The sequence below is a fragment of the Hoplias malabaricus genome, chromosome 1, assembly GCF_029633855.1.
Source record: "Hoplias malabaricus isolate fHopMal1 chromosome 1, fHopMal1.hap1, whole genome shotgun sequence".
Classification (NCBI taxonomy): Eukaryota; Metazoa; Chordata; class Actinopteri; order Characiformes; family Erythrinidae; genus Hoplias; species Hoplias malabaricus.
The window spans coordinates 40,387,617-40,404,777 of record NC_089800.1 but is presented as its reverse complement, the minus strand read 5'-3'; the positions used below and the strand labels follow the sequence as shown (position 1 = coordinate 40,404,777).

Sequence of the window (17,161 nt, the reverse complement as noted above, 5' to 3'; positions counted from 1 at the left end):
GTTTCTGAGGCTTTGTTTAGCTCTGCATTAGTTACATTACTCCGCTGTTCACAAGCTCAGCAGGATGGCTCGGAACTCTGCAACATTTACACACATATTATACCCCCACAGAGAGGAGGACTGCTGAATTTGTCTTATTTCGCGTGAGTGTGTGTCTTTGCCTGAAATATTGTAAAGGGAAGTACTGGGGAGACATTTGGTGGCGTTAGTGTGTTTATAAAACTCCATATAGCTGCGCACAGCCACAATAAACTTGTGTTTTGCTCTAACCAGTTACAATGAGTAAATAAATAATTGAAACTCTTAAAATCAACAAAATGTTCTTGGTCTTCTTTGTTCTTTGGTGGTAGATCATCTAGTATTTATTTTTAAATAAAATGAACAGGAAAAACACTGATGCCTGTGTTAAATATTATGAAGAAAACTTTGTGCTCTTTTTTTCATTTCTGCATTTATTATGTCCTGCCCTTTATATTTTCTGTACAACACAATCACATAATAAAGGCCACATTTAAACACAAACATTGATATGAAACACCAAGCTTCTCCAGATCTTCCAGTGACAAGGGTATGTATTTTGGGATTTCCTGATTTTGAAATGTCAGAAACACCTCTGTGACAATGGCTATATGGCTGTCTGGCAAAACTAGGCTTGCATAGTTTTTCTTTACTCTTGTTTAAAATTAAAGCTGAATGTCAGATTAACTAAAGGAAGGGTACATTTATGACAAAATTATTTAAAAGGGGCACAAGAAATCCATTTGAATTACTGTAGACTGATCTGTGTCTGGTTTTGAGAAATGAAGTTTGAATCTTAGACGAATATTCCATATTGGAGGAATCTGGGGATTAAACCGTTGATCTGATGACAGGATCAATGCTTAGACCGCTGCACCACTCAGGAACTCGTACTGACTCACATTTTCTGCTGTTAATAAAATAGCTTATATTAATGCTCCAGAATTGCACTGATTTGGAATAAATCCAAAAAAATAAATAAAACGAACAAACAGCCCTACTGTGAAAATAATCACACCTCTGCACACTTCACAAAGCTTTCTCTCTGCCTACGCTTTAAAAACTCAAGACAATGAAAGCATGTCCTTGTTGAGTCTGTTATAAGCATAATTTGATAAGAATAATCTGTTTTTGTTCTCATGAGAATGTAAATTTCAGGCATCAGATTTCACTCACATGTCAAGCCTCTGTCAAATATGTTATTTAAAGATTTTAGTTGGTTTGTGATTTTTTGTTAGTTTTATTTATTTATTTATTTATTTATTTATTGCTCTGACAACATTTAGAAGCACATGTTATATAATTGTCATATGCTGAAGTGATATTTTTAAATCTCGCTCTTAAAATCAATGATTTTGGACCAGATTCTGTATTCAAAACATAGCCACAGCTGAACTGTAGGGCTGTGAAACGCACCACAGGCAAACTCTCTTTTTTTAAAAATAACATAACAGGGTGCAATGCTATAAAGTAGTGTTAAAGGTGACGCAGGTGTTGATGTGAGTCCTTGCTAAACTCTGCTGTCGCCACACACGTTTAAATTTTTTCCCCTTCTGGACGAACAGGTTTGAGATCCGTAGTGACAACAGCCTCCGCTTGCTGAAAGTGCGAGAGGAGGATGAGGGGACATACACATGTATGACGGAAAACAGTGTGGGGAAAACTGAGGCATCAGCTGTGCTGCAGGTCCGCGGTAAGACATGTTTACATACTTGAAAACACTAACCAACACTTACAGACCACACATATATATATATATATATATATATATATATATATATATATATATATATATATATATATATATATATATATATATATATATATATATATATATATATATATATATATATATGAACAATGTTTATTTGGTTCCCAGACAAAATGGCATTACATGCACATTGTAGGAAATATTTCTAAAGAAACTGAATATATGAATATATAACTGAAACTGGACAATCCACTTACATGAGGAATAGGAAAACCTGAGTAAAAAAAAAAAAAATAATAATAATAATGTATATATATATTTTGTATTAATCCTGCCAACTGTTCAAGACCAGGTAGATCACCAAAGCTGTCAGATTAACAGTCCTTAATAAAGCTTTTGACAAGAAAATCAGGGTCTGTCCCTGCTTCAGATCTGAAAATAATCTACCAGTGTTTCTGTTGATTTTCTTTTGTGAGAAGACAGCTTAATGTTGAGGGTGTAAAAGAATCTGTAGCTTTCATGAAGCCATTACTCAGAAATGGAAATAGTATGGAGTATCAAATGTATATATTTTAAAAATAGCTAAACACCGAGTTACTTGGTATTTAGTACATTTTAAGTAAATGACAGTACAGTACACACACACACAGTTCACAAGGCTGCACATGTGCAAACGCACACACTCTGGTGAACATAAAATATGAATCAGAAGTTGGTATTCATGGGTTTATGCATATGCTCATCTTTCATTTCCATTAAGCTGATCTGATCACGGCTCTTTGAGCCTGTCAGACACCATCAGTGCCTTCTGTGTGAACTGAGACGGAAGAAGCGTGATTACCAACCTATCTCTCTCTCACTCTCTCTCTTCCTCTCTCTCTCTTTCTCTCTCTTTCTGCCACATACACACAGACACTACATTCAGCTGGTGTTAAAGCATATGGATTACTGTATGACAGCTGTTAGGGCAACAGTGTAATGGCAGAAATTATGGAATATAAGTGCACATGTGCGCATATAGGTAAGTGGCTGTTGGGTGGGATCTAAATGGCACAGCCAGAGGAGGCAGCAGGAGCAGTCTTGAGTCAGTTCCTCCTCCAGTTATTTTGCCCCTCTGAAATATGTTGAAACCAAACAGTTTTTCCCCTTCTCTTTCTTTCTCTACATCTCGCTTTCTGTTCACCTCAGTCTCTCTTTAAGCCGATCTCTTGTTACCTCCACCTGTCTCATTCCCTACTATGCGTTCTTTATTCCCTTTCTGTAATAATAATGCTATTTATTGAACTCTACTCTCTCTGGCAGTATGCCTCCTTTTTTACTGTGAACATGTATCACTGCAATCTGTCTCTGTCTCTCTTCCTCGCTCTGTATCTCTGATTTCTCTTCTTCTAATGTCATCTGATTTGTGGTATTTTTATAATGTGTAATTTGTCACCTTTCTGTTTCATTTGCGTTTATTATATTTTCTTTATCATCTCCTCTGTGCCATCTCACATACATCCATTCTTTTTTATGCACCACCTCCACACAAACACACATATACACGCACACACACACACACACACACACACAAACACAAACACAAATACATATGTCAGCCCTTGCTGCTGAAAGCTGCCTCAGTCAATAAGGGACTGTTGCATATTTATTGTAAGCATGCAACCCTACTGGTGTGAGGAAAATGTGCCTTTGTGTATGTGAAAGTGACTGAGTGAGTGTGTGTATGTGTGTAATGTGTGTGTGTTTGTGTGTATGTGTGTAATGTGTGTGTGTTTGTGTGTATGTGAGTGTGAGTTTGGAAGGCTTTTTAAGCCATTACGTTGGTACCACTGTAAGATGCTAATGGAAACGCAGACCATTATTCTTATTAGATTTCAGTGGTTATACGTTTCAGTGGAGATTCAGCTCTTTGAAGGGGCCGTATAAAATTACATAATGTTTTGTCCACTAATATTCATCTGACCACCATCAAATCAGCCAGAGAAGAGCTGAGATGGAAGCAAAGTGACAGAGGCTGTGGAAAGAGAAGAGGTTTTTCTCCTCTAGGCTGATGTCTCTCAGTCATCATCTCTAAAGTGTCCTCTGCTCAACCCTACAGTAAGCCCCGGAATCACTGACTTAAAGTCCTCCAGATTACGGATTGACCACCCACACATCTGTTGTTATTACATTCATCAAATGAGAGCTGGCTGAGTGTCCATTTATAAGAGAATGTTTAAAGCCAGATGAAACTCTCTCATGAGTAGCAAAAAAAAAACATCCCCACTCTCTTGGTCATCCAAAATTTATTCAGCATAAAATGCTGAATGGGAAATGAGGCGTGGCTCTCAATATTTCATCCTTTAGAGGAAGATTTCACCACAGTTATTTCAGTCCCTAAATCAGATGTGTAATTTGTGGCTATGCCTCTGTGTTAGTGCACCTGAAGTTTGACAAACAATAGGCTGTATAAATCTATGCCTTGTCACTTCCCAGTTCTCTTGGAGTAAAGTGTTCTTCGTTATCCTCACTGTGTGTATGCTTATTTGCGTGGGAGTTTTCTAGTTAGCTCCAAAAGAGTGTGAAAAGATGAGTCAGATTCACTCTCCTTTCTTTCTCTCACATTCTCAATGTCTGCCTGTCTCTCTCTTTCTCACTCTCTCTGCCTTTGGAGCCTGGTCTACTGTGTTCATATGCCTGCTGTGAAATTTTTTGAGCAGCAGGATAGAAGGCTGGTTATCAAAACAAAGACCCACACAGCCCTCTGCTCGGTGGCTTCTAAAAAGCCATAAGGGAAATGGCTGGATTTTTTAGTGCTTGCTATGGGCTCTGGAGCTTAGCAGGAAAAGCGAGAAAAAGCAGTGTCCACCTCACATGGCCTGCCTTGTAATCTTCCTGCTGTCAGCATAGCTCATGATTGGTAAGACTGCCTTGTGAACAGATGTTCTGACTGCAGCATGCAAGCACTACTATCCCAGTATATACTAACACCTCATTTATCCAGAGCGGGAGAATCTCACTCCCTAGTCCTAACTAATTAATTCCTCTAATCCCCGATGAGTGCAGAGTCTCTTCGGTTTTAAGCCTGAGCTTCTCACTCTAATGTGAAAATCACAGCACTGATGGAGCTCAGAGAAGGGGAGTAAATAACCTGATTGGTGGGATCAGAGATCATCACTCAGAACTTGAAGAAAACGGCAATTTATGTTGGATCAGCATGATGGCATGGGGCCCAGATGCTGTTATGGGATTGATAGTGTCATGCACCATTCTACCAAATCTCAGAGTCTAAGAGAGAGTTATTCACAGCTGTAGTAGGAAACAGGTATTAAAAGCACCTAAAGCTTCTAAAAGCTACTTCAGAGACAGTTTTTACATGAGATATTTATGAATGCATTGCCTGATGCCTCTAACATTGTTTTATGATTGTTTCGAGCTATTGGAAGTTACATTTTTTTTTCAGAAAACTTATTTCAATAAAGCTTTTCATGATCAAGAGGGAAAAATAGTACATGAAGAATTCACAGATGTTCTTGTTTGTAACACCACAATTATTAACATCTTGTCTTAACGATGCACAAATGTGAATATTGACGGAATTCTCCTATAATTGATTATTTAAAAAACTGTCATTAGATGCCTGTTTTAACTGTCAAAGGAAACAGTGAACTTTTACTGGTTCAGAGTATCTGTATGTGGACGTAAAGTCGTTAACCCTGACCCTTTGACTCCCTCCTTTTACAGTGCCCCCACAAATCATTGTCCAGCCACAGGACCAGGTCTCCGCTCAGGGTCGAACTGTCACCTTTAACTGTGGCACTCAGGGCAACCCCTCTCCAGCAGTGTTCTGGCAGAAAGAAGGGACTCAGGTAGGATTTCTGTTCCCTCCAAGGGGCTAAACCAGGCATGTTTTGCTTTTGGATGCCACTTCACTGTAGCATTCAATATCATCTGCTTACAACCCGACTCCGTTCACTGATGAAGTATTATGTGTGGGTTATGGACGCCTAATTATTCAAAGCTCTTGATGCAAATCTGCTTCATTTGTGTCTCGCCATGTTTATCAGTGACTCATTAAGTTCCTTGCTGCTTGAAAACAAGCCGGAGCCTCTCAATAGGAATTTTTTGCCCCCCCCTTGCCAGCTCTGATTAGCCATGTCATGCTGATTACACTGAAGAGGTGAATCAGTGCGGCGGCCCATTTGAGCTCGATTCGCAGATAAAGAGGCAGATCTGTGTTCTCAGTGGCATAATGGGAGTGCGTTGGTGGGAATGCTGCTTCCCCTGAGAAGACTGTAGCATGGGAAAGTCAGGGAGTAGAAGTGGTTCTGAGGAACATCAGGTGTCAGAGCTCCTCCTTCAGGCTGTTGCAAGCACACACTCCTGCCTGCAGGTGATTTGAAACATGCTTCCATTCTATAAATAGGCTACAGACGCAGTAGCAGGATGATGAAGACCATTCGGTCCTAATGATGCAGTAGAAAATGACAGTAAATTAGGATGTGGTCTATTGAGTGGATTCAATCACAAGTCATTTACTTTCATGTTGTCTGTGTGCGGTTTGAAGCTTTTTAACCCTTCCACTTCTGACCAAAATAAAAGCCTCTTAGAGGAAGTAATGCAGTGCTCTTCCCTACTGACAGATGTGTTGTTCTCAGAATCCTGAACAACTGATTGAATGACTGGCTTCACTTGTCTTGCAGTCACCTGGGACACATGCGCATGAACTGTGTTTATTGGCTTCTTTTTGCCACAAACCAAAATAAATGAGGATGAAGAAAAAATATATAAAATATACACTGCATGAATTGGAGTGTGTGTGGTAATGGCTCAGTACGCTTAGTATTTGGAATGGAGTAGAGTGACAAATACATGTTCAGGGTAAATATGTATTGTGTAAATTATACAGGAATCATTCCCTGATGTTATTGATTCATTATTGTACAAATATGGATTCTTTGTTTATTGTATAGTCATATAGGAACATATGTTTAGGTAGAGAAGGAGAATATGGCCAACATTTTTATCATTTGTCTTAATTTTGATTGATGAAATATAATTCTGACATCAATATGAACAGTATAAGATCCACTGAAAACTTCCAAGAACAAACAAGAAACATGACATTGACATTGACCTATTGGCTTTGTCAATATTAATATTTTTAAGCTAAATTTTAAATTGAGTGCACTGATGACAGTGCCCTGTAATTAACAAGTGTAGTATATTGAAATATTGAAAATGTGTTGAAAAATCATATAATTGATATTCTATATGTTTTATATTGCGATATTGAATTATTGTCTAGTTCTATGTTTAGGCAAGTGTCAGATGGCCTTAAGAGGATTTTGTGCAAATTTCTGGACTGGAGTAAACTTCATTTACATACAAACAACATCAAACAAAGACTTTTTCCCCTGAAACACACAGTTCCACCTTAAAAGAGGCAAAACTTAAAGCTGCATTTCTAAGACCAGGCACAGCACAAAATAGTAAATAATGTGACCAACTTGGGACAAAACATGGGATAGAGGTAGTGTACAGTTAGAAATTAAGTAAATAATAATAAAAAAATAAAGATGTGCTTTGAAACAGATTATGTTAAGAGTACAATAGTCTGGTACAAAAGGAGCTTCCAAGAAAGACCTTGAATTTATTTGAGAACAAAAATTAGTTGAGATCACCACTTTGCAAACAGATATGTGAGAAATATTTTGAAATATTTAAAAACAATGTTCCTCAAATAATGTTGGGAAAGGATTTAGATATTTCACTGTCTACTGTGCATAGTGTAATCCAAAGATTACATTAGTCAAGAAATCTGGAAGAATTTCTGTATGTAAAAAAACCAAGAGCACAAGCATAAGCTGAATAGCTGTGATATCAAATGGCATGGCATCAAGAACGGTCATTCATCTTTAATATGACCACATGAGCTCTGGATTACTTCGACAGACCTTTGCCAAGCTCTACAACACAGAGTTATATCCACAAAGCCAGCTAAATCTTTACTCTGCCAAAGAGAAATCTTTACTGTGTCCAGAAGCGTGGTTAACCACTCCTGGCTCTGAAGTCACTGGGATGGGCCAATGTATAATGGAAAAGTGTACTGTGTTCAGACAAATCAATAATTCAGGCTTTTTTTGGAAGAAATGGATGCCACCATAAAAACAAAAAAGAAAAAGGGTTCCAACCAGACTATTACTAGCAACAAGTCCTAAAGCCAGGGTCTGTCATAGTATGGGTTTGTGACAGTGCCCTTGGCAAAGGTAACTTACACTTCTAAAAGGGTACCATTTAATGCTAAAATAAATACTTAAAGCCACTAGAGCAATTTTAGAGCAACATCTGCAGCCTTGAAGAGGAGTTGTTTTGTTTTTTACAGGACACTTGAAATTTATTTTAACATGAAAATGCAAACCCACAATCTGCACCCATTTTAAAGGCTGATCTGATGTGTCCGCTGATAGTCCTGATCTGTCCGCAGTAGAGAATACGTGCTGCATTTTGAAATATAACAAGCGACAATGATTCGACACTCTGTCGCAGACTTGTTTGCAGGAAATATAGGACAAAATAACACCTGAAACGATTCATTTTTTGTCTCTATTGTCCCTTAACATGTTTTAGCTGTTGTGTAGATGAATGGCAAAATTACTAAGTAATAAAAGACCTACTGTTACAACCTGTTTAAATGTTTTGCAAGAATGAAAATTGATGCCCTGTGATGGACTGGTGCCCTGTCCAGGATTTATTCCTGCCTTGTGGCCAGCGATTCTGTTTAGGTGGTGGATGCACAGCGACAAGATGAAGCAGTTACAGAATATTAATGAATGAATGCAAGAAGAATGAAATTTGACATTAAATTATTTTGACAAAGGTGAAGTTTCTGTGATAAATAAAAACAATGCACTACATTCACTTTTAGGAGGAAGCCATTAGTAATCAAGTGAGACAAATGAATAATAGGCCAAGTAAAATTACTGCTACAAATTTCACTGCTTTGTGGACAAGCTTATTAGATGTCTTGCTCATCTATAGCTTTAAAAACTATGGAGAAAAGGACCAGGGGGCATGTAGCTATATTTGTTACTGGTAAAAATGGAAATTCAAAATATCTAAAACAAGTCAGAGTGAAAACCATTTCCAAAACAAGAACATTTCAAATAAATTAAAGATGTTCTTAAATAATACTTTTAAAAACTCTATGCATCACAGTGTCTGGAGCCTAATGAATAATACCAGGATTCAATTAATATTTTCTTTTCTCAATATTTATATGATTTTTTTAAAAATCATAATTGCTTATTTCTGTGTTCTGTTGACCACTTATAAATAAGCAAATACAGGATTTTTTCCCCCGTGTGTTTACATAAAACTTAATATTTCCCCCACATTTTTGCAACTAAATCCAACTGCATGTATTTCTCTTCTAGTAAATATTAATTGTTTACCAAAGAGAATGTTGTTATATGACAAATTTCTATGCATGATCTGTGATTATGTGCTTTATATAGATGCTGCTGTTCCCAGGACAGCCTTCTTCCCAGGCTGGACGCTACTCAGTTTCCATGAGTGGAGAGCTGACCATAAAAGACGTACATAGGGAAGACTCTGGCTACTATAAATGTCAGGCAATCAGTGTGGCAGGCAGTGTGGTCTCTAAAGCCCTGCTTGAGGTGGAAGCTGGTAAGAACCTATGATGAATAGAAGGATGACTAGAAGGTGTCATAATGGCAAGAGAACATTGCAATGGCTTAAAATGTTTTGTATATATCAGTTTAACACTACCAGTTTCTTATTTAACCGGCCTTATTTATAAATATATATCTCAGACATATATTAAATCTCATCTTGGACTGTATTTCATTGCCAGTTGCATTTCACCATTGTAAATACTCACAGGACGAAAGTAACAAATTACATTTACTCACGCTACTGTAATTGAGTAGGTTTTTGTGCACTTGTAGTTTTTTAAATTTACTTTTACTTAATAACATTTTGCTCAAAGTATTGTACTTCACTGCATTTTAAATCACATCCGTTACTGCACATCGGAAAATAACGGAGTGAATGATGGGCTGGAGAGAATTCTACCACTAAAATCAGAAAAATATGGAGACAGACAAGTCTGTTACCTGTGCAGACCCAGCTGAACGCGAAACCCTGCCAAATTCTGAGTTGCTCTGGAAGGAAATGAACCCCTGGCCATATTTAAGTGACCACTTCAGTTTCAAGTGCAAGAAAGGTGACATCTTTATAATGTAGTGTAAGTTGTGTTTACCAAGAGACAAATAGCAACTTATAAAATCCCAACATCAAACCTGTGCAAGTAGAGCATGTACAGGTACGTTAAATAGTACTTGTATCATTGCACTGGAAGTTATTTTAGTGAGAGGCTCAAAATAGCAGAAATAATACATCACTTTGTGTTGTTTGGTATTAAACTGTTACCTGTACTGGAAGAAAGTTGAATACTGTCTACTGTGTAATACACCTACTTATCCTATGTAATTCATACATACATATTTCAAAACAACAGAAATATCCCTTTAATAGGAAAGGCATGTTCATATCTTCAGGCCTCTCCATGAGCAGTTTATTTACTTTGTAAAATTATTCCATTAATTAGAAACCAACTGGTTTGAAATGTATATCCCCTTGTCCCCTTGAGAGACACCCCCCCCCCACACACACACAAAGTGACTTTCAAGAAAATTTCAAATGCACTACTTTTTACTTTTTACTTGATTAAAAGTTCATCAGAAAATTTTAGTACTCTTTCCACCTCTGAAAATACTTTGTAATCTAGACTTAAATCTAATCCAGGTCTGTTAATACAGCTAGTACTGTAAAACAACCAGGTCCTTAATGTAAAAGCTTGCAATGAAAATTGAAGTACTGAATTTATTTGACATAAATGTTTTCATTTACACACTAAATGCTGTTTCTCTGCTGGCCATTGTCAGCCCATCTACATCAGAGCCAAGGCGGAGGTGGCACAAGGTGCTTTCAGGCGACAGGAATCTCAGTCACACCCCCTCCACTGTGTGTCTTGCAGGCTCGTCAGAACTGGTTCCTCCCATCATTCGCCAGGGCCCAGCCAACCAGACGCTGGCCCGGGGCTCAAGTGCCCTGCTCCTGTGCCATGTGACGGGCAGCCCGCCCCCCAGCATCAGGTGGGAAAAGGATGGACAAAGCCTCTCGGGAGATGACGTCCACATAAGCCTAATGGAAAACGGCACTTTACACATCAGCGACTTGCAGGTATTTGACGGACATTTCGGACCAAAACATAGATTGTTGGCTTTCATTAGTGGGCTGGAAATTGAAAGCACTTTGGACAGATAGGCCCCTCGCTGAACATTTCAAATTGACTGAGATGTTCACAAAAACGCCCTGGGTAATGGGCCCTGCTTGAAGTGTTACATTTGCTGTGACTCACTTGTGGTTGTTGAAAATAAAAAAGAGTAATACTTGGCTGATCTCCTTTGTAACTGTATATATTTGGAATGTTTATTGAAGAAATTTGTTATTTTTAGGTTAGTTTATGAGCCTAATATGAAGTTTTGATGCTTGGTTTTAGCCACTTTTAGCCAATGCTTTCAAAGTAATTATGATTCAATTTTTTATTTTTTCATTGTATGCAGCTGTTGAACTGCAGACCCAATGTGGCCAGTTGGCCTGATTAGCTGTCTTGTCTCATCCAAGCTGTCAATCCTAATTCATTTTCAGCTGATGACTGGAATTTATTTAGTGATGAAATTTACATATAAATTAACAAATATTTTCTGCTGAGAGTTTTATTACACCAATTCAAAAGTTTTAATTGTTGTCATTTTTTGAAACCAATAACACCTAAACACACCCAAAGCACAATATCTGACATATGGTCACTGTCCAATAAAAAACATGTATTGACATTTTTGTCAATTTTTTTTTACTACATTTCAACACAGCAGCTGTCGTTCACATTATGTGACAATTTCCTGATGAATGGACCAATATGAATGTTTCAAAATTACTTGGAATAAAATATTTATTTTCCTTCTCTTGTAAAGTTGCTGTTTTGGAGATACATGTTTTTTATTAGAAGGACTGGTGTCCCCTCCAGGTTTCCAGGTGGGCCCTGGACCCACCGCGACCCTGAAGTGGATAAGCGGTTACAGACAATGAATGAATGAATTTTTTTTATTAGACAGCGACAATGTATGAACAGAACAATTTTGGAAAATAATAACTTTTAGCTAAATTATTGCAATTGCAGTGGTGTAATAATGGTGACAAGTCATTTTATTCATTCATTGTCTACAACCGCTTATCCAGTTCAGGGTCATGGTGGGTCTGGGACCTACCCGGAGTCACTGGGCACAAGGCAGGAACACAGGTCCCTACCAGGCAGGTCCCTGGAGTTGTGTGACTGCGACACTACCTGCTGTTACACCGTGCAGCCCTGGTGACAAGCCAAAGCAGTATAATAAGCTGCTACAAAGGTCTGAACTCCATATGAGTATCTTTTACTAAAAAACTTTTCAAAGAAAAAGTCTGTTTCATTTTAATACATTTTGTGTAAAATAAGCAAGGACATTTCAGGAAAAAAATTGTGAACAAATTAGCATCCTTAGGACCTGCAATACACATTCTATAATCCCATCATCATCTGATTTCCTGTTTGTATTTTGTATTTGGGCAGTTTATTTGAATTGCCAAAAAAAAAACATTTGGTAGCATAAATATCCAATCAATCATTAATTTATTCATTATCTGTAACCGCTTATCCAGTTCAGGGTCGCGGTGGGTCCAGAGCCTACCTGGAATCATTGGGCGCAAGGCGGGAATACACCCTGGAGGGGGCGCCAGTCCTTCACAGGGCATCCAATCAATCAATCAAGTTTTATTTATACAATATTCACAACAGAATGTCATCACAAAGCAGGCTCCTATGAGCAGTGGCAAGGAAAATTCCCTCAGCGCACAAGGAAGGAACCTTGTAAGGAACCATACATACAGGGGAACCCATTCTCTTCTGGTTGACACAGGAGAGCACAACAAATAATATATGGCCCTGTGAAGGACTGGCGTCCCCTCCAGGGTGTATTCCAGCCTTGCGCCCAATGTTTCAAGGTAGGCTCTGGACCCACCGCGACCCTGAACTGGATAAGCGGTTACAGATAATGGATGGATGGATGGATGAATGGATGCGAAGAAGTAGTGATGGTTGATAAGGTATGAAAAGTTCAGTAAGATATTGCGGTCCTAAACAATTTGATGTATATGCTAAGAGGTGTTTTTTATATGTAATGTGAAATTTTATGGGTAGGCAGTGTAGGAATGAGAGAACTGGGGTAAAATTGTAAAATTTTCTAGAGCTAGTGAGCATTCAGACTGCTGCATTTTGAATGAATGAAGCTTGTGTAATGCTTTGCACAAGCTTCCTGCCTGGAATGTATTGCAGTAATCTAGATGTGAAGTTATAAATGCATGCACTAGATTTTCTGGATCTTTTAAGGATATAATATGCAGAATTTTGGTAATATTGCATACATGGAAGAAGTTGTATTTTGACGGTATTGGATACATACAAATCTTTTAAGATTTTAATGAAGGTTAATTATCAAAATTAATATCAGCATTTCCAACAGTATTTATAAATATATGTGTTTAGTAACACATCATCTGTACACAGTAAAACCTCGGTTTTATCAGAATTTAACATGAGAAAAATTACAATTACTGTTGAAAGGAATTACATTTTCTTGATTATTAAATGCTCCCTTACACTAAAATCTTGTTTGAATGTAGTCCCTCCTGGTAGGCAGGCTTTTGAATAAAGATATTTATTAGTTTACTACAGCTATTCACTAAAATGTGTATGTGAAAAGGTTTTGTTACGTTTTCTTTTCAGATGTCAGTGGTAAAGTTTCAAAGGTAATTAATGATCTCATTTAGAAACATAAACAGTTGCTTTTGACAAAGTAGCTGTTGCATATTTTTCTTTGTCTAACCTGCAGTTTCCTGCCTTGAACAGATGGTCATTCATTAATTGAGACAATTGCATGATTTATGGTCTGAGGGATTGTAATTAGAAATTGACAAGCAAAGAAATATAGTTTTCCTTGCTGTATGGTGGCCAACAGTATCCAGAGAGATTTCTCCACACCCAATACATCAGAGAAGTGAAGCAAATCTATCATGTCATAGTGTTGAACATGAGAGCTGCATTAGCCTATCAAAGGCAGAAGATAGCAAAGAGTTCTTTCCAGAAGCAGACTGAAATGTTTAATTCACCATTGCTATGCAGAGGGTTTCTGAATGCTAAAGCTGCATGCACCTCATACAGCAAGCAGTTTGTCCTCTAAAAGAACATTTTTACCTGATGTTTCATATTGCATATACATAAGAAATGTTTTTCAGCAACTGCTGTCATATAATTTGCACCCTTCATTTACTTACATGTTTTGATTATACTGAAGGTCGCCTGTCTGCCGTATTTATAATGTCAAGCTGTTAAATAAAGTTAGAGACTCATATGCCCAATAGCTGTATGGATTTGTTTGTCATTTCCCTCTGCTTCTGCCTCCGTGACCTCTAGCTCTCAGCAAGCAGGCCAGATCAGCTGAAAAACGTCACATTTGATCCGCACCATTTGGAGACAGAGCGCTGCAATTATCTCTGTCCTCTTTCATCCATAAAGAGAGATTATTTTGCTTTCTCTGTTGCTAGGAGACTGACTCAGGGATGTACACCTGCGTTGCCTCCAGTTCCACAGGCGAGACGAGTTGGAGTGGGACCATGACCGTGAGAGGTAGAGAACAAACGCTTCATTCATTCACTTGCTTTTACTTAGGTCTTCACAAGGTTTACTGCCCGTAATACTCACATATTCACCATAGTCATCATCTGTTCTTTGGGACTGGGTATGAGCACAGCAACAGGCCAGACTGACTCAGGGGCATGTGTGTTACAGCTACAGGAACATCCTCTCTCCCACGGGTGTCGCAGGCTTTGCAGCTGCCTGGCCCTCCTCAGAAGCCTGTGGTGACAGATGTGAGCCAGAGCAGTGTCACTCTGACTTGGCAACCGAACCAGCATGAGGGGGGCGCTGCTGTCACCTCCTACATTATTGAGGCTTTCAGGTAAAACATGGGGCAAGGCAAACCATTACCTATGTATACCACAAATCAATGTATATTTTATGTGAACCTCATTTTTTTGCAAGAGGTAAACCAAGGTCAAATTATTTTAGTTCAGTGCTCTTACACCTCTTAATTTGTTGGGTGCAGTAGGTGAAATGTAAATAAAAATTGAGAGTAGTGATTTGTAAATTTAGATGGATTTAAATGACAAAACGTTAAATGCTTATGATTTCAATTTGTTAAATGTTCATTAATAAAATAAAACATTTTATAAAATTCAGAAGATGTTTACTGCTGGATCATTCTTGGTCAGACATGCTAGGCTTCTTCTGGCCAAGAACCCTTCAAACATTGAAAATAATAAAAGGAGAGGAGAACATTGCTTTATTCCTGCTCCATAAGTGGGTAATATTGATTGATTTTTGCCATTTCAGATTATTTAGGTTGGAAACCAAATCCAAATTTGGAAGACTGGTAACTGCATGCTAAAAAACTAAACAGTTTCTGTGGTAATTCAAACAGTGAATAAAACTTACAGACAAGTTAAACTTCAGCAATGTACTAACAATAGTCACCTCAAAACAATAATTACCTCAAACTTACCATTCTACCTTAAAAGACACAGAGCTTTTGGACGTTAAAAAAAACAAAACAAAAAAAAACAGAAAAATATAGTTCCCCACAATCATAGATGTCGCCTTCAAGAAATGTATTTCTAAGACCAGGAACATTGTCCTTGTTTCAGAAATTATTTTCAAATCTATATTCAAAACATCCAAACACATTGCTAGATTCTTTATGCTCATCTGAAATGGAGAGATGGACTGTGAAAACATACAGGTGCTGGTCATAAAATTAGAATATAATGATAAAGTTGATTTATTTCAGTAATTCTGAAATAATGAGTATATTATATTCATTCATTACACACAGACTGATTTATTTCAAGTGTTTATTTCTTTTAATTTGATGATTAACTGACAACTAATGAAAACCCCAAATTCAGTATCTCAGAGAATTAGAATATTGTGAAAAGGTTCAGTACTGAAGACACCTGGTGCCACACTCTAATCTTCTAATTAAATCAAAACACCTGCAAAGGCCTTTAAATGGTCTCACAGTCTAGTTCTGTAGGCTACACAATCATAGGGAAGACTGCTGACCTGACAGTTTTCCAAAAGGTGACCACTGACACCTTACGCAAGTAGGGCAAGACACAAAAGGTCATTGTAAAGAGGCTGGCTGTTCACAGAGCTCTGTGTCCAAGCACATTAATAGAGAGGCGAAAGGAAGGAAAAGATGTGGTACCAAGATTGTGAACCAAAACCCATTCAAAAGTGTGGGGGAGATTCACAAAGACTGGACTGAAGCTGGAGTCAGTGCTTCAAGAACCACCACACACAGACGTATGCAAGACATGGGTTTCAGCTGTCGCATTCCTTGTGTCAAGCCACTATTGAACAAGAGACAGCATCAGAAGTGTCTTGCTTCCAAAACAGTCTAAGGTCAAAGCAGCCGTCTACCAGGAAGTTTTAGAGCACTTCATGCTTCCTGCTGCTGACCAACTTTATGGAGATGCAGATTTCATTTTTCTACAGGACTTGGCACCTACACACTGACAAAGCTACCAGTACCTGGTTCAAGGACCATGGTCTCCCTGTTCTTAATTGGCCAGCAAACTCCTGACCTTAATCCCATAGAAATTCTATGGGGTATTTTGAAGAGGAAGATGCAATACACTAGACCCAAAAATGCAGAAGAGCTGAAGGCCACAATCAGAGCAACCTGGGCTCTCATATCACCTGGGCAGTGCCACAGACTGATCGACTCCATGCCACGCAGCAGTGCTACAATAATTCAGGCAAAAAAAGCACCAACTAAGTATTGAGTGCTGTACATGCTCATACTTTTCATGTTCATACTTGGCCAGCATTTCTAAAAATGCTTTTTTTGTATTGGTCTTAACTAATATTCTAATTTTCTGAGATACTGAATTTGGGGTTTTCATAAGTTGTCAGTTATAATCATCAAATTAAAAGAAATAAACAATTGAAATATATCAGTCTGTGTGTAATGAATGAGTATAATATACAAGTTTCACTTTTTGAATGGAATTACTGAAATAAATCATCTTTTTCATGATATTCTAATTTTATGACCAGCACCTGTATTTTGTGTTCTGATAATTAAAGTTTTCTGACTGTTTTTGTTTATAATGGACAGAGATTGTTGGGGACAAAAAAACAAGGATCATCAAGGTTATTAAGAGATTAGAGTTCAAAAGTTAGGGTCTGATGAAGTATGGAGTTATATAAGT

General features: G+C 37.9%; 1 protein-coding gene across 4 annotated transcripts in view; it reads left to right on the top strand.

Moving 5' to 3' along the window:
- zgc:77784 (uncharacterized protein LOC402947 homolog) overlaps positions 1–17,161 on the top strand; it is a 52,945-nt gene that overhangs the window by 20,270 nt on the left and 15,514 nt on the right. For all 4 annotated transcript variants that reach the window (XM_066678094.1, XM_066678093.1, XM_066678092.1 and 1 more), the window contains exons 6-11: positions 1,584–1,711; positions 5,453–5,577; positions 9,226–9,397; positions 10,770–10,975; positions 14,432–14,513; positions 14,676–14,844. In XM_066678094.1, coding sequence (XP_066534191.1) covers positions 1,584–1,711; positions 5,453–5,577; positions 9,226–9,397; positions 10,770–10,975; positions 14,432–14,513; positions 14,676–14,844 — 882 coding nt within the window. The remainder of the gene's footprint in view (positions 1–1,583; positions 1,712–5,452; positions 5,578–9,225; positions 9,398–10,769; positions 10,976–14,431; positions 14,514–14,675; positions 14,845–17,161) is intronic.